Raw genomic sequence first — 19,221 nt, forward strand, 5'->3', positions numbered from 1 at the left:
TTTTGGTTTGTTTTTTCTTAAGGAATCCAGAGGCATCAAAGATTTATACATTTTTCCCCTAAAATTCATGAGTTCTTTAAAAACCCTTTGAGGTTACATCCTTATTTCCTGTACAATTTCAATTTAATTTACAGTTGTGTATGAAACCACCCCTCAGTTGTTATGGACTTTTTCTAATTTTTGCTTTTAGTCAAAGCTTTTTGGGGGGAAGAGGTATTGTGTAAATATATAAAGGAACACTCTTTACAGAAAAGGTTATCAGAGCATCTTGACCTTTACATGAAAAGGTCATCCATCAGAGCAGACTCTTTCAAATTCTGTTGAAAATTCATTGATCATCAATTTGCTAGATTAGAGATGGGAAAGGGCTCTAAAAGCAGTAATTAGGCAACTCTGAAAAACTTTCAGGAGCCGTCCCTCTAAGCAAGCAGATAGTTTCACTTCATGAATAAATATCATTATAATAGACTGTTGCTGAGGACCCATTATATCTAGGCACATTTATATTATTTATTTCATTTAAGCCTCAAATTGTCCCATGAGATATTTTCACTTCATGAGGTGTCCTATTCAAATATATTATTGACTTCCCTGGGTCACATGGCAACAGGAGCCAAAACTATCACCCAAACCATGGCTTTGCCCCTAAGACCTCATTCTTTTTATCAATGGTAAAAAAAAAAAGAATTAAAAAACCCCTAATACCAACCACTTAGGTGCTTCATCAAGATGTTCCTATTGAACCCCTTCTCCTTTATTTCCAAAATATTGACCAATAGAGTAAAATGAAATGTGTGCAAAGGTGTGTGCCCTAAGACATTACTGTCTTTTATATTTTTTAAACTTTTAATTAAAACTTTGTGATGTTGTAAGTATCTGAGAATGTGGAGAAAATAAATTTTACTCCCAAAGTATGTTTGAGACCTAAAGATCTCCTGCAATCAGATGCAGTTTTAATTCAACCTTTGTGTTGCCTACCTATGCAGCCTTGGATAAAATATTCAGGAGATCTATTATTTTTAACTTTAATCTGAATGACTTATCAGGTGGACATAGACCAGAAGTATCTTAAAACCAATGAATATATTTTATATTTTGCTCATGTCTTGAATTTTATTCTGTGGCAGAGAATATTATCTATAGATTTTATTATTATTTTGAGAATTTCTAGAATTTGAAGCAGTTTAATCATTCCTAAAAATGTCATGAAAGTACTGCTTTAAACACCAGTTTCTTTTCTTCCTCATACTTAAACCATGTTATTCATCATTGCCCACTGTCTTCATGCTATATTCAATTTTTTTCTATACATCATTAATTCTTGGAAGATGGAAAAGATTCTGCTTGTTTCAAAGTTGTTATTTCTTCATTAATGGAGACAAGTTTGAGAGTTGATTTTCCGTATCAAAGATACAGTTTTTAATTGAGCATGCTACTCAAACTTGAGCAAAAAATAGAACTTGTTCATTGTAGTTATGTGTATATTTTATGGACTAAATAATTTTTAGTTAAAGTCTTACTTACAAACAATGTATCTACATCTGTATCTATATATATGTCTATATATATTCATATGATATATGAATCTACAATGTAAAACCCTCACATACCAAAGGTCTACTGTAATTCCACTTATGTTATTTGACATTTGGTTTTGCAGTATCAATATATTCCACATACTTGATTTTCTCTACTGTAAAGAAAAAGGAAATGATAAAGTTTGGAAAATGTGTTCCATACATTTGTGGAAAAATATTTTCTTGGTTTTCAACTTGCTTTCAAAAATAATTATTTTAATATCATAATTCATTACCCAGTATGCATTGATAATCCACTATGAGAAAAATGGAACAAGATGATGTTACAAAAATGCAGAGTCTGAATTTTTTCTGTCAGGATTAATATATGCACAACATCGAGTATGTTTCAAGTAGAAAAATTAGTACAATGATCAATATAAGTATAGTGAGCTTATTATAGTGAGATTTGCATCTTCAGTGACTGTTCCTGGACTTTATGAAGGAGTCATTGCCTATTTGGGTCCTTCAGCTGACCCAGGAAAAGCTTCTTTAGTTCAGTGTGTCAGTGGATGCACAGGGGAGTAGTTATACATTTTTGATAATAATCACTAGACACTGAGATCATTCTCACATAAGAACAATAAATGTGTATGGCAAGAAAAAAATCATACCAGCGTTTCAGGCTGTTCCAACACTGGCTGACTTTTCTCAGAGAAAGAACTCATTTCCCTTCTCCCTCTATGTCATCTCCTCACCTAAATTACAGTTTATTTGCAATGACTACTACATTGTTTCTCCTTGCTCTTGAAATTGTCTTTTGGTGGGCTTACCTCTCATGTAAAGTAGTGGTGCTTTTTGTTTTCCCTTTTTTGACTGCTGTTGTCCCCAAACTAAATTTAAAATGTATACATGGAACCTCCCAATCCTCTTATATTGAAAAAGAACTTTGACCAGTTTTTATAGCTATTAAGAGAAAACAAAACCCTATTTGTTAGCGAATACTGCTTTTCATTGTTTTGCCCAGTGTCTTGCCATGAGTGGGTGGAACTAGTATCTGGGTTGATGTGTTATTTTTCTGAAAGAATAGAAATGCCTCTGGCATGAAAGAAGCATAAGAGACATTGAAACAATAAACTGTGGAGTAGTCTTTGTGCAGTAGGGGTAGATAAAGGTCATAACAAACTTTTTCTGGGCCATGTGACTGAAAGTCCTTAAGAGGACAGTTGAATAAGAGCTCACCTACTACATTCTTCCTCATGAATCATCATCCATTCCCTTACCCTCCATTCATTGCCCCTTTACTTTCTCCCAACTCCACAGAAATCCACATTCCACCACTAGTTAGGCTTTTGAAAATGCTCATTTCTATGAGTGTTTAAATTTTGCACTAATTCAAAGCCTGCTCCCAGCCACTCCCAACCACTGTGTCCCAGAAATAGTACCATATGTCTGTAAATTAAAACTAGTCTCTGTACATTTCTGTGCATGTGAGAATGTGTTTGCATTTTTATGAAAAAAAAAAAACAAACCCAATTTTTAAAAAAGGAAAAAAAACTAGAGAATTTTGCATTTTGGGTGGCTTTTTTTTTGTATTTGCGCAGACCATTTCAGAATTTTCAGTCTCAACAAAACACTATTAAAACAAAGAATCTAGTAAAATAGTTGTGCATTTACTGCTAAACAATCTAGCAATTTTATTAAGCAATACCTTTATTATTTTTGAATATTCTTAACAGACTGGAACAAAACATTTTTTATTCAAAACAAAGTATGCATACTGTACGCATGTTGCAGGGTTAAGTATGATGCAGAGATTAAACTTTGTTTGAACAAAAACAAATGCCTGGGGGAATTTCATAGCTATAAAGTTAATAACTAAATTTTGTTCGCTAAGAGGACATTTTCTATGGTTTTCCTTCATCTCCCGGCTACACAGCAAACATATCTGAAGTGCACTTCCCAAGTGTAGTTAGAGACTAGGAAGGAATGTAAAGTGTTTTTTTTAATTATTTGTTTGTTTGTTTTTTTAAAAACAGCCCTTATTAACTCTTCCTTCCACTGATTCTACTGTAAACTCAAAGCCTTTTTTTAATAAAGCAAATTCATAGACACTCAGCAGGTGAAATGTTCCCACAAAAAGAAAAAAATACAAACAGAGCAATCAGATTTCTCCTCTTTTCTTCAACTATCTAGAGCATGTTATACAGTTTTTGCACTTGAATGAAAATGGCTAACCTATTTTTTTAAAAAGTTCTTTTGTGATAATGCAGAATTGCATACACTTTAGAATAATAATAGAAGAATAATAATTATTCTATAGTAGAATAATTTAAAACCATATGTTGGGGAAATACTGGAGTAAAATTGTGTATATTCTGCATACTGCAGGTGTTTGAGCATCTCTACTATCTCCTCCACAACAATAAAGGGGAAGAAAGAAGTCCAGATTTGTGTTGCAGCCTCTTTGTTCTCATTACAAAGGCCAACATGGGCTCCTAGGTTACTGCAACAGAATTGAAATCACAATGAAAGTCCACCTTCCAGGAAGGACTTACTGTCTCTTCTCTCCCTGATTCTAGCTGGCCACTTGGAGCCACATGACCGGTGAGAAAGGGCTGGGGGCCTTGGGGAATGGAAGCTGGAGCAACATAGTTCATGGTAGTTTTCTTTGCTTTTATTTTGTTTTTAACATAAACATGTGTTAAACTGATTCCACCTATTATGGGGAACACTTGTTTGTTCAGCTAAAAGGAACCCCCTTGTCTGGTCCGTTGCGGGTTTGTGCAACAGCAGCTCAGAGGCCCACCAGAGCATGTGCGCCCAGTCACTGTGGCCACAGGGACAGAAGCAAGCGGATGTTGTCTGCTTAGGGGAGAGAACAGGGCCAGGGGAGGAAAGGCCGGGAAGGGCACTGGTTCCCAAGGCAGGAGGGAGAGTTAGGGACTTTTTTATTTTTATTTTTGTTGTTTTCTTTTTTTTGTCTTTTTTTTCTTTTTTTATGATTTTTTTTGTTGTTTTTTGCTATACCACAAGGTCATAGCAGTCATTCCTCTAATAGAAACTGACAGGACATAGAGACAAAACTATCTGATGAACACACACTATGACTAGAAATATATAGACAGTGAAAAGACTTAGTTTACCTCTGAGAAAGCATCCCCCAAAATAAATCAGTATTAACAAGTGCAAAAATAAACAAACAAATCAACCAAAACCAAAACCAAAGCAAATAAAACCTCCAAACATTAAAACACAGTGTATAAAATGGTGTGAGAAATTGAAGTCACTTGACAGCCTTTTAGTCAATAAAAAGCTGTGTTTGTGTCCTTGTTTGGATTCAGGCCCATCTTTTTAAACGTTACCCTAAAGGCCTTGCGAGAAGTGATTGGAGGGTAAAAGCACCCAGTCTCTGTTACATCGGACAGCAGTTACATTTTCATGGTGGGCCAGTGGCCGCTCTGGTGACACTTTGTCCTTCTGCTGTTACTCCTCATTGGTCGAGCTTTCCTCCAGCGTGTTGATGCCTCCGAAGCTCAGCGCTGTGGTGTTCTGTGCTACTGAGGCTGTGAGAACTGTATGTAAGAGAATCAGTACCAGAACACACAGTTTGAGTCTGCTGTTGCACAGTCTTGTTGCTGAGGAAACTGTGAGCGACGTCCTGTGACACGAGCCACTTTTTTCCACCTTCCCTTTGGATGGGTTGTTTGATTTCTCTTCTCTTCTGACATCACAGCATTCTGGTTCATCATTGGTTAGAAAGGTCTCGTAGAGCCCTGTGAGATGAAGAAAGTGGACGGTCAAAAAGAAAGGAAGATGCAAGAGGAAGCTCGTAGTAGAGCAAAGCTGTTATTTTAACGTTCTGATCCACCAACTCTTACAAGCAATTCAACATTTTGTAGAGGAAAGAAAGTCAAGACAGTCTGGGTAATTAGTCAACCATTCTCTCAAGCGGTACTTTTAAGTTTCTCACTGTGTTCTTTTTATATTCCCGGTGGTCATCCCATGAAAGTTCTGGGTTGAGATGAATATAGGATAAAAGGTGTCAGTAGGTCAAAATCAGAACCTGAGGTTCTGGATCAACTTGGTGACCAAGGACATGTAATCATCCTTTTTCTTTAACAAGAATGTGGTTAATTAATGCAATGCATAAAGTAACATCAACTGGTTATGCTAGATGAAATAACCAACCAATCAAAATGTCATAGCTACAGGAACCATTTTCTTAATCACTTCCTCTCCTAAACCTCACCATGCCTTAATATCTACTTTTCTTGGAGGTAGAATGGGCATAATCATCTATACATCCAATGGGTGACCATTTCCTTTTGATTTATATTCTAAACACTATTGTTATTCTTCTATTTGCTGTTCTATCAATGACTGCCTAATGGGACCATTTGAGGTTTAAATGAAGGAAATAATATAAATGTGCCTGGTATCTTTCTCCTAGACCACTGTAGGAGAAGTCTCTCAGTTCTTGGTCTTCTCCCTTTCCAACCTATCCTCCCTCCAGTATTGATTTCCAGTGAATATCTGTTTCATACCCTTACTCTCTTACTCTCTCTTTTTTATTCCTTCCTGGAGAACCTCTTTTCTTTCTCTCTTCTCTTTTCCCTTCTTCCTCTAAAATTACACATTGTTCTTATTTTAAAATTGATAGATGGAAAACTCTCAAAGTGGTGAAAAGAGTAAAACAACTGGTTTCTTGCTATATTATACATATATAATGTTTTTATGTAGTTGCACAAACCACTTGAATCTCATTTTTTTCACTTGACTTAAACATTTTCTCACAAGTGTTAGAATAAATTTTCTACACAAATTTTATTATGTTATACTCAAGATTGAAAAACTTAAAAATAAAGATAGAGTAATTGAAAGGATTAAATAAGATATTGTATATAAAGTGCTTGGTTCAGTGCTAGAACAGAAATAGAAATAAAACTTAAAACTTTGGCTACCATTAATAATAGCAGCTATTAATACTGTCTCATGAATCCACCCAAATAAAAATCTAAAATATCCTTCCCTCTCTTTCAAGATTCATTGCTCTCAGCTCTAACCATCCTGAACTACTGGTTCTTTTCAGAATACATGGTACTTTCACCCATGCCTGTACCATTGCCCAAACTGCTTTTCCTCCCTGGAATATTCTCCACCAACTAATATACCTCTCCTCATTTAGCCTTCAAGTTCATCTCACTGAAGAATTCCCTGTGTGAAGCCTTCATTCACATGTATGGGCTGCTAGTGCATTTTGTTTAACTTCAATAGAGCAATTGTTACTTTTTTAAATCACAACTGTTCACTTTAATAATACTTTCTTCCCTCATTTGTCAACTTAAAAGCAAGAACTATATATTTTCAGCTTTGTGCCCCCAAAATGTAACAGAATACCTGAAGAACATAAATACTTGACAAGCATTTATCACATGAATAAACTCAATATATATTTATTTAATAAAAATAATCTATTAAATAATATATTATATACTGCAATCTTCAGATTCTTTGAAAGAAATGACCAAGATATCCTTATAATGATGCTTACAATATTCATTTCTTCTTAGGCATTCAAAGGTAAACTTCACCTTCGCCTAGATAGAATATGGAGAAAAAAACTGAATTAATGAGGTCTGTGTCTGTGACATTTTATTGTATGATATTTTCTTTTATCACATATGATAACTTACTGGTAGATTAATCATTTATTGAAGTGTAAGTTTCCTAAAATTATATTTTACAATGAAGAGAGTTTATAGTTAGGATAATAAAAATAGAAATCTAAACGTTATTTCAATCAGCATTTTAGAATGTTAGTGGTCAGAAAATGTTAAACAATGTCACCCAAATAAGAAGCTCTTCCAAATTTGCTCAATACCTAGCTTGTTGCTTTATAACTAAAGTCATTCCAGGAAGGATAAGGCAGTTCACAGAGGCCAATATGTGTGTTCTTCTTTTTGACTGACAAAATGAATACTCTTTCTATTTCTGCTGTCCATTTTTTAAATGAGTTTTTATTCAGTTATACATTCATGAATCTTAATAAGCAAATAATTCCACAAGACATTTTACAAAATTAAAAAAAATTCTTCTACCTCCACCATCTTGAAGACTTCCTTCTCAGTGGCAAATATTTACAAGTCTTTTAGCTGTTATTGTATTAGCTCCATTTCTGTAAATAACCTGCTTTGTGCTTTTTTATTTTCATTTTGTATATGAAGATAAAACACTCATTCTCCTGCTTCCTCCAGCTTATATGATCCCTTCCATCCCATCCCCCCAACACCATTCTGCCCTGGTGGTGAGTTCAATATTTAACGTTTGCTTTATTAGGATGTTGTAAAAACAATCTTTAACTCATCCAAGTAGTAAACATTAATTTCCTATTCCTTAACCAACTTGTGTTTCCTAGAGCTAACATCTTGCAGTTTTCTGTGTACTTACTAACTCACTCCCAAATACCTTACAAGTGGTTTTGACTGAGCCAGGTATTCTATCAGTTTTATCTTCCTGAAGAAACATTTCCTGAAGCCTTTTACCATCCAGACTGGTTGCTTTCATGTCTAGTGCATACTTATCAGCCCAAAAATCCTAATGAATAATCCTCCTGGAGATGCTTGCTGCCTCTCTCTTGTGGACTTCCTATTTCCTGTATCCTATGCCTCCTTTCTCATTTTGGTGGACCACAATATCTAGTATCGTTATGAGAAAAAGCTCATGGGAGTAAATTTCTAAGATGCTATGTGCCTAAAATAGTGTTTATTTTTCTGAATATTTAATTGACTGCTTGGCTGAGTATCAAATTCTGGTTTAGAAATCTGTACCCTTCACATGTATTAAGCATCACTCCAATATTTAGTCGTGAGATCTCTCAGACCTGTCCTTTAATTTTCTTGTCTCAGCTCTCCTATTTTATATAACTTTATCCTTTATCCCTTTGCTCTGCTTTTGAGAAGATTCAATGAACTTTATTGCATAAATTTTGAGTTTTTTTCTCTTTTTCATGCCACATTTTAATTTTGAAGAGTACTTTCATGTACTCTCAGTGTTAGGGATTCTTTTCTAGAAGTGTTCTCAATGGATAGTTGCAATATATTCTTTTATTGCTTTCAGACATTTGCAGCTGTTTTGTTTGTCATGTTTTATTTCCCCTCTTCATGGGCTCTCTTCTCCAAATCAAATTTTTTCTTTATCTCATTTTTTTTTTACATGGGAAGCCTGCACATTCTTGATTGTCTGCCTACATTCAAAAGTATTAGAATCTGGGCACCTAACAAGGATTGTGAGCTGTGAGCTGTGAGCTACACTGTAGGATGACTTATCTCAACCATTTTGATTGAGAAAATTTTTAAATTCTTTCCTTTACGTTGTTTGGATTGCCCAGAAAATATTCAATATCTATTCACTAGTGGGAAAGCCTGGCATCCAGTTTCCTAAGAGTCTCAGCCTTCAGCATTCACTTCATCCCCATTCTGTTTTCCTTAGAGCTAACCAACTTGTTTTTGGTTAGCCCCTCCCCATGCCAACAAGTACAACAATGTTCTACAATAGTCTCTAAAAATATACTTCTCCTCCCACAGACAAAATATTCCAAGTCTTCTCTCTGGGATGATGAAGGGAAAATTGCCAGGTTGGAGATGGGGGCATGGGCTGTGGAGATCTAATAGCTTCTTGAACAGATTTCCACCAAGTCCTTCTTATTTTGTTGCCTTCTCCAAACATCTTATGCTGTTGATTCCTGTGTCTGGAAACAGTCTTGGAATTTACATAGCTACAGTCTATAAATCTTGTTGACTCTTGATTTCCTCCCTGCTGCTTCTAGCCTTCAAAAAATCCTTTTGCATGCATCAATTTTCTTTCTAGTTTTTAAGAGGTGTTTAGTTAGTGTCTCATTATCCATTGTTCTGTTTTTTTGGATTTATGCTTCAAAACAATTTCTTTTCTGTTAGATCTACTTAGAAAATGTTACTGCTCTTTTCTGTGCATTATTCTACTCTATTGAATTCTGACAGATGTCTGTTTCCCTTTTTTCATCTTTTGAATAAGTAAGGACATACAGCCTGATAAGTTCAGTGTTTCTTGCTTTATGTGATAGATGGTGGGGTATGCATCCAGAGCGCCCCCCCCCCCCCCCGCCGCCTCGCAGGACACAATGTTTGCCCTTCCCTCTGGGAATGCTGCCTGCAGGTAGATCCTGCCTCAGTGTCTCCCCAGAAATGACCCTTAGATGAGGAGAGCAGCCTTACCTAAAAAATTTCTTGGCCCCTGGGCAGCTACTTCTTAAAATAAGGGCGTCTGTGAAGAGCAATCCCAGCCTCAGACCTTTACCCTCAGCCAAATCCTCCACCCTGACTCCCTCACAAGGATAGTTCCCAATGCCCTTCCCCATAAGCCATTTGTACACAGACAGGTTAACCCTTCCTCATCGAACAAACTATAAGAACATATTTCTAAATAAAAATAAATAATTTCTTAAACAATAGTCTCAATTGTACAAATATATAAGTAATCAGGGTTAGAAAAAAAGAAGCAAATTTTCAGTTAATGAAATGCCATTCTGATATAATTTGCTTACAAAATGTTCTATTTGCAATAAATAATGAATCATTACCTGTTATTCGACATTGAATAATGATTATAACAATTATTTCTCAATCTTCTAGTATCAACATTATGGAGCTTTTTTAAGAGGATTAAATAATACATATAAATGGTTTAGAACAGTGCCTGGCAGATAGTAAAATCTCACATTATATTAATAATTCCTTTAATAAATTAAGAAGAGATTGGAAAAACATCTAATTAAAATTCTTTTTCTGTTTTCAATTATTCTGACGCACTCACAGAAACACCTTATTTTTCACTGCTTAACACAATTATTCCAGTATGGTCATTATAAATATTAGTTAAGTACAGGAAAGTCAAATAGTCTCAGGAAATCCTTAGAATAAACACATGATATTTAAATATAATCCTTCATTACCTCCGCAGTTTACCTTTTACCATCTTTAAGTCCAAGGATATATGAGACTAATTTTTCAAATATTTGAACTACTAATATATTTCAATATATTTTTGAATGCAAAAGTTTAGAAAACAATGAAGTAAAAAAATGTGGAAAATCACCCCAAATCTGAATTTGTTAGAATAAAAAAAAGAAAAAAGGAGAAATGATTGGTATTTTTCCCATTTTTTTATTAATACAGACATATATATATATATATATACACATATATACTTTGTGGATATTATATATACATTTCAAATATAAAATTATATTATGCATGAGGTTTTACTTTATATTGTATTCTTTATTTGATTTGATATTTATTTTATATTTTATGTGCTTATTACAAGATTATATATATAAAATGTTTGTATGTATTTATGTACACATACATATGCACACACATACATAGTTATAGAATTTTAGAAATGCTAGAACAGTTTATATGGCTTGGAATTTATAAAACTTTCTGGATATAATTTCTTTTAAGTAATTTTTATAATTTTATAGTTCCTCTCATGGTTATTAATCTACGAAGATTGTTTTAAGTCAGTTTCAAGCATTTGTATTTCTCTAACAATAATGAGTTTTATTGAGAGTTGTACACTTATTAATGTAGAGTTGTACATAATATTGTCTCATTTTAAAACAATTACTCTATATCATCTTCCTCTTCATTGATATTTTATTTTTATTTTATCTCATTGTTTTAATCCTGGATAAGGCTTGCAATATTTTTTTTATTTTCATTTGTATTTTTAAACATACAGCTTTTGAACACGTCAATAATTATGCTGTTTGTTAATCCTTTGATTTTTTTCATTTATGTTAATTCTTTCATATTTTGTTTAATTTTTTCTTGTTTTCTATGTTGAATGAATGGCACTTATTTAAATTCATTTTTTCCTTAATAAGGAGAACATTTATTGCTCTAAATTCTTGTCTGAGAACAGGTTTAGCCAATTCTCTTATGTTTCCATATACAGTTATTTGACATATCCTTTTATATCTTAATGATTTAAAGAGTGTTTTACTGCTTTATATTCTTTTAATTTCAATTGTTTGATATACTTTAGAAAATACTTTGTCACTAATTCAAGTTTTATTTACATTCATTTCAAAAATATGACTTTTAAAAAGTTGATTTTTCCCAAATGTTTTTTGTGTTAATATAAAATTATATGCATATTGCATAACATTTGCAAATGTTAACACTGGTTAACTTTACTTAGTTTCTATGTCTGGAACTTTGCCTATTCAGAATGTCATTAACTGAGAAATGTGTCTTTGGCTTTTTCTAATGATTTTGATCTAGACATTTAGCTAGTATGTCAGTAGATACAGAAAATTCATAAATCTTTATATTTTTCACTGGAAGTTTACTAGTAATCAAGAAAATATGACACTCTTTGTTCTTATAAAGTGTGTGTGTGTGTGTGTTTTTTTGTTTCTGGTGATGTTTTGTTGTTGTTTTTGTTCCTGTTGTGGTTTTGAATATTTTTGTTTGATATTGAGACAATCTCTATACATATTAGCACATTTGTTCATTGTTTTAATTTTTTTTAGTTTTTGTTATTTTGCTATTTTTTATTTTAATTTTATTGTTGTTCAAGTACAGTTTTCTGCCCTTTCCACTCACCTGTACCCCCCTCCCCAGCTACCTCCACCTCCTTCCCCTGATTCCACACTCCCTTGGTTTTTTCCTTGTGTTCTTTATAGTTGTTCCTGAAAACCTTTCATCCTTTTTCCCCCATTATTCCATTCCATCTCCCCTCTGGCTACTGTCCATTTGTTCTTAATTTCAATGTCTCTGGTTATATTTTGCTTGCTTGTTTTTTTGATTAGGTTCCACTTAAAGGTGAGATCATATGGTATTTGTCTTTTATCCCCTGGCTTATTTCACTTAGCATAATGCTCTCCAGTTCCATCCATATTTAAGATTTTATTTATCTATTTTTAGACAGAGGGAAAGGGTGAGAGAAAGAGAGGGAGAGAAACATCAATGTATGGTTGCCTCTCACACACCTCCCACAGCGGACCTGGCCCACAACTCAGACATGTGCCCTAGACTGGGAATCAAACTAGCAACCCTTTGGTTTGCTGGCCGGCGCTCAATCCATTGGGCCACACCAACCAACCAGGGTTATTGTTTTAATTTTTATTGGTCTCTTTATTTTATATTTTTCTCTACACTGTATTCTACATCTAAGAGTTTTACAATGATTGAAAAGGAGAGTTTAATCAATTTACATTTTTTCAGATCTGTAGTTCTTGGTCTCACTTTCATCACATAACATTTCCAACATTTAAAGATGTTTGTTTATTATTCTCTTTGATTTCTATCATATGCTGTGCAAGAATATTTAAATGCATATTTTTATAATTTGTTAAATGCACGTTGTTATTAATTCTACTTGAACTTATTTTTTAAAAAATCACACACATTTGAACCTATATTTATGTAATCATCAGGATTATTGATAAGGGAATTAAACTTTTGCTTCAACTCCTTATCCTGCCACCTCTTTTGGCTATCATCAAATGTTTTATATTTATTTATTATCAAATTACTAATATTTTATGTCTTTTATCCTGGTGATTAGTAAAAATATTTGCATATTGTTCTATATTAATCTTATTCAGGGATTATTTGGTTGCAAGGAACAAAAACCCACTGGAGCTATAGTATTTTAAAAAAGAAAAACAGGTGGTGGGAGGAATGTTAGAAAACTTCAAGCCTATTTCAAGAAATAGTGTGGCCATCAGAACTGGGTGTGCTCTTCACCTGGATAATTAATCTGTTTCCCACTGCACACCTCCACCCCTACCTTGCAGGCAAATCTTTTCTGCTTTTTCACATATATGGGCATGTATAACTTCATGTTTTGCTTTCAGTCAGGATTGCTGTGCTCAATGACAGACTTCTGGCAAAGCAAATCTATTTGACTTTTTTTTCTTGTCCAACTAGGTACACCAGAGAAAGGTTTCCACGCAACAAATAAAGATGCAAAAGTCCTTCTTTGAAAGGAGAAGGTGACTTAGTGTTTTTCTTCTGGTCATATATGGTGTTTTCCACTTTGGAGATTGTAGACTATTTACTACATTTTCAAAATTAAAGAATGTTTGCAATTTGGTCTAATTTCCTTAATTTTTCCGGAATGGGGGGAACCACTTTTATCTGCCAAAGGAGTGTCCTTAAACTCAGGAAAGATATTTCCTATTATATCTTTGATTGTTTCTTCAGTTCCATGTATGTATGTTTTCAATTTATCACATCCCATTATCATTTTTATATTCTTGGTCTTCAACTTGAACTTTACCTCTGTATTTATCAAGCTTACCCTCCCCTTTACTTTTTTCAACTTCTCTGTGGTTGCTACTGTACATGTATTTTGCATTTGCATATTTGCATTTGCATATTTGCATTTGCATATTTGCATTTTTTGCTGCCTGGCAATATTTTATTTTTTAAATCCAAATCTTTTGTTATGTTTTCCTGCTTCCCAGCCAAATCCCCATTCACTCTTCTATCCTTGTTTTGAAGGTCTATATGCCCTTGAATTTTATTGAGTAGATGCTAGTCAAATATATGCTATTCTGCCTTTCAAACTCTGTCTTTCTTCTTTTATGTATAGCATATTTCATTAGAGTTCATATTTCATTTTATGTGAATTAAAGGTTGAATCAAGTCCCCCAAAAGGTTTGTTAAAGACCTGAGTCCTAGTACCACAGAAAGTGACCTTATTTAATAAGTGAGCCTTAAGAGACGTATTCAAGTTAAAGTCATTATGGGGGCCATAATCCAGTATGACCTTTTGATGGCTTTTGTTTTTGCTTTTCATCTGCTTTTATGTTGGGAGTGATTATCTTCATAACTCTAAACAACAATATATTCATGCATATATTTCTTATTCCAGTGATTTCAGAACATAGTTAATTATTCTAAGCTGAGGAAGCTAAGTAATTTCATATCACTTTAGTCTCTCTTAACCTATTAGCCCCCAAATTTTGCCAGTCATTGCTTTTGTTTTGAAATTAGTTACATTTTGCTATGCTTTTGTTCTACATGTTAATTTTAAAAATAAAAATAAAAACATCCTTAGAGTTAATTTAATTCTATTAATTACTATATTTAAAGTATTTTAAACACAGTGTGCAAAAGTAGGTTTATAGTTGTTCATATGGAAAATAATAAAATTAATAAATAATAAGACAAGTTGCATACTCACAGCTGTAAACCTATTTTTCATCCCTGTATTAGACAAAATTATCACTTTTTATAATTTATCAATTCATAAAATTTATGAAAATTTCAGATGGCTTTATACTTTAGTCATGATTTTCTTGTACATTTTTCAAGGTTCTAGTTTTATTTTTTTTCATGTAATCAGAAAAAAATATTATACTGTCAGCCCTATATATCCCCATATCACTAACTTATCCACTTTCATAATCATACCAATTTCAAGGCTGTAATGTGAACAGATTATTTATTTTTATTGAACAGATATTTTCTTAAGATTTATTCTTACTATATCACCAATATTGAGATTCTGTATTATCCTCTTTCATAATTACATTTTTATTTTATTACAGTAAAACTTTAATTTTTCAGATATATGGAAAGTTAACTTTCAAGAGTATATGTATTTAACAGAATTTATTCTCTTTGAAATATATTTTACCTGGGTGTAGCATCCTACATTCATAAATTTATCTTCTAATAACTTTGGCAACATATTTTATTGTCTTAGTGTCTAACATTGTGTATGAAATTCTGATTGTATTTGTTTCTTATATATGTTGATGTCTTTCTGGAAAAAGTTCAGACATTGTTAATATAATGAAAACAGTTTGCATGACATCGATGTAAACTGGCAGCCCAGGAGAGTAGACAGGAATGGGTATGTGTGAACAATTATGACTTTGCTCTGCTAGTCAGTATGGGCAGTAGACACTATTGACTGAGCATGTGTACTGTGTGGTCATCACATTCAAAATGACTAAATGAGTAGAACAATGAATCTGCATCAAATTTTTCATTAAGCTTGAACATTCCTCCATGACATGAATTCAGATGATTCAGAAGGCTTTCAAGTATGATACAATGAATGCAGCACAAATAAGAGTGTGGAACAAATGCTTCAAGGATGGTCAAGAATCTGTTGAAAGTGGTCCACATTCTGGAAGGCCTGCAAACAAGCAGAACACCTGAGAATGTTGAATGTGTACAGGCTGCAATCAATAAAGTTTGGTTACTGATAGTGCAAGAACTAGAAGCTGATCTAGGGATTCCAAAAACTACTGTGTCCAAGGTTTTGATGCAGGATCTTGTCATGAAATGTGTCATGACATCTGCTATGAGGGCAGAAGGAACATCATGCTATAGTTACTAGTGACTTGATTCAAACTGCTACCAATGAACCAGATTTCCTCAAGATCATAACTGGAAGTGAATCGTGGGTCTACAGCTATGATCTGGAAACAAAGGCCTGGTTGTCTCAATGGAAATCACCTGATTCTCTATGCCAGAAGAAGGCACAGCAAAGTCAAGCAAGATCAAGACAATGTTAATTGTGTTTTTCATTGGGAAGGTGTCCATCAGGAATATGCCCCTCCAGGTCAAACCATTAATAAGGAGTACTACCTAAGTTTTCTTCATTGTTTGACAGATGTAATACAATGAAAATGGCTGCAGCTATGAGCAACTGGTGATTGGTAGCTTCATCATGACAATCGGTTGCTCACTCATCACATCTCATGCAAAGATTTTTGGTAAAATATCAAATCACTCAGGTGACTCAGCCCCCTACAGCCCAGATTTGGTGCTCCAAGACTTCTGGCTTTTCTCAAAACTAAAATCACCTTTGAAAAGGAGGAGATTTCAGATTATCAATGAGATTCAAAAAACTGTGGGGCAGCTGATGGAGATTCCAACAAAGGGTTTTTCAGAATGTTTTGAACAGTGGAAGAACTGTGTGAGGACCCAACATGCCTACTTTGAAGGGAACGGAAGCATCATTGTCTTATCACAATGTTTTTTGTATCTTGTATCTTCTTCAATAAATGTCTCTATTTTTTCATAGTATATGGCTAGATACTTTCTGGACAGCCCAGCCATATAGTCTATATGTCTGGATACTTTCTGGACAGCTCTTTCTGGTAATTTGATGCTGTAACAAATTACCACAAATTTAGTAGCTTAAAACAATACTTAATTATTTACTAATAGTTCTGTAGGTCAGAAGCTAGAAAGGTTGACTGGTTTCTCTGGTCTATATTCACGAATCCAAAATCAAGATGTTGGTAGGGCTGAGTTCCTTATTAGAGCTTATAGGGAAGGATCTACTTCAGAGTTCATTCAGTTTATTGGTAGAATTCAGTTCTCTGTGAATGTAGGACTGAGGTCCCAATTTCCTTGTATGCTGTTGATCAGGGTTGTTCTCAGCTTCTAGAGATCATCTAGTCCATTCCTTGGCTCATGCCCCCTTTCTCCATCTTCAAAGCCAGCAAAGGTAGATGGAATCTTTCTCATTCTTCCAGTGTCTCTGACCTCTCCTTTTACTATATCTTTCCTGTCTCTTATGTGGTGTCTCACTGACTGACTTTTCTGCCTTCAGTGTCTTTCAGGGCCTGTGTATTGAGATGGGGCCCACCCAGATAATCCAGAATAATTTCCCCATCTCAACATCTATAATCTTAATCGTATCTACAAAGCCCCTTTTCCTATGTAATACATTCAGAGGTTCTGGGGATTAGGTCATGGCCACCTTTCAAAGGGGGCATTATTAGCTCCACCTTATGGCCTGCAAAGATTTACACCTGCGTTACATGCAAAACACATTCACCCTATCCAAGGTTCCCAAAGTCTCCACCCAATATAGCACCAACTTAAGTGTAGAAATCTCCTCTAAATATCATCAGGTTTAAATCTCCAAATCTCAATATCTAAACCACCTAAAATAGGTATGGATCTGATTCTGGGCATAATCCATCCTGGGATAATATTTCTTTCTATCTGTGAAACTAGAAAGCAAGTTATCTGCTCCCAACATAAAACAGTGAGACAAATGTAGGTTACTAGTTACAGACACTCTACTTCAAAAATAGAAGTAAAAAGAAATCCAAATAGATTTTGAAATCCAGCTGCACAAACTCCATTAGGTTTCCAGGCCTGGGAAAGATCCACTGTGGTTCTCAGCTCTACCCTCTAGGGTCCAAGCTTTGCCCTCTGCTTTATCCTTGTTTATGAACAGTAGTATATGTGTGCAGCTGAGTAGTTTCATTAACATGTTTCCTGCCACAGAATTTTGGGGGTCCAACAGCCTTCCTTCATTTTATCCTGTCTCTGTCCCTTTTAGTCCAAGCTGTGAGTATTTTTGCTGTTATAAATTTCTCAGTAACTGTGAGACTCTTGCCTATGTCATAGGGATTCACTCCATTAGATAATTTTTGTAATTTCTTGCCAACTTGGTAGACTGAAATTTTCCCAAATCATCAAATAAAAAATTCTTATTGTTCACAGTTCTCTCATTTATCTCTTTCCTTTTGAATTTTACTATAAGCATCAAGAAAAAAAAAACAGGTCGCACCTTAATCACTTTGCTTATAATGTTTATCTCCTCAGCCTATAGAGCCAACTTCACAACTTACCATCTCTGCCTTCCCTATAAATGCAGAGCATAATTCTGCTAAGCTTTCTCTTACCATATATCATATTTCTAATTTCTATCAACATGTTTCTCATTTCTTTCTAATCTCTCACCTGCAGTCTCCAATGTCCCTATTTCTATTGCCATCCTGTTCAAAGCAATCTGGGCGTTTTCTATCATGTTTCTCAAAATTCTTCCATGTTCCTCCACTTCCTTATTCCACAGCCACTTCTACATTTCTAGGCATTTGTTACAGCAGCATTCCACTTATAGTTACCAAAATCTGTTTTCATTCCATAGCTGCTGTTAAAAAACTGTCACAGATACAATGGCTTAAAATAGCACCCATTTATTATCTCATAGTTCTGTAGGTCAGAAACCTGGGTTAGTTTGACTGGTTTCTTGCTCTGGGTTTCCTGAGGCTGAAATGAAGGTGTTGGCCCTGATTATCAAGGCTAATAATGAATAGCAGAATTCAGTTTCATGTGGTTGTAGAAGTGAGATTCCCGTTTTCTTGCTGGCTGTTGACTGGAGATTCTCAGCTCCTAAAGGCTACCTGCATTCCCTGGCTCATGGTCTTTTTCTCCATCTTAAACTGTAGAAATAGCAGGATGAGTTTTTCCCATGCCTTCTATTTCTCTGATATCCTCTCTGCCTCATATTTCTAGCCAGCCCTTCTGTATTCTGTGATTACATTGGGTTCACTTGAATAATCCAGGATAATTGCCCTATTTTAAGGTCAGCTGATTAACAATCTTAGTTCCATGTGCAAAGTCCTTTTTTTTTTTTGCTATGTAATGTAGCATATTTATAGGCATAATATCAAGGGAGACCATTGGGGCCAAATTCCTGCCTACCACATTAATGTTAATATTTTTCTCATTTCATTGAGGGCTTCAGTTTGCTATTTTCTATGAAACCTCTATCAATACTTCATATATTTTTTATACTCTAACATTTCAAGAAGATATGTCTACATGTGCTTTCTTTATAGCTTCTTTTGCTGGACCTTTTCTATCTGAAACCATAGTTTTCTTCC

At 34.3% G+C, this 19,221-nt stretch overlaps 1 protein-coding gene across 2 annotated transcripts in view; it reads right to left on the reverse strand.

The window, feature by feature from the left end:
• Nucleotides 1–3,837: 3,837 nt before the first annotated feature.
• FAM155A (family with sequence similarity 155 member A) overlaps nt 3,838–19,221 on the reverse strand; it is a 607,234-nt gene continuing 591,850 nt past the window's right edge. Inside the window, exons 3-4 of one of the 2 annotated variants that reach the window (XM_028527079.2) lie at nt 7,072–7,117; nt 3,838–5,293 (exon numbers count right to left, since the gene is read on the reverse strand). In XM_028527079.2, coding sequence (XP_028382880.1) covers nt 7,095–7,117 — 23 coding nt within the window. In that variant the 3' untranslated portion in view covers nt 3,838–5,293; nt 7,072–7,094. The remainder of the gene's footprint in view (nt 5,294–7,071; nt 7,118–19,221) is intronic. The other variant, XM_028527077.2, reaches the window with a different exon arrangement.

Source organism: Phyllostomus discolor, chromosome 11, assembly GCF_004126475.2.
Source record: "Phyllostomus discolor isolate MPI-MPIP mPhyDis1 chromosome 11, mPhyDis1.pri.v3, whole genome shotgun sequence".
NCBI lineage: Eukaryota > Metazoa > Chordata > Mammalia > Chiroptera > Phyllostomidae > Phyllostomus > Phyllostomus discolor.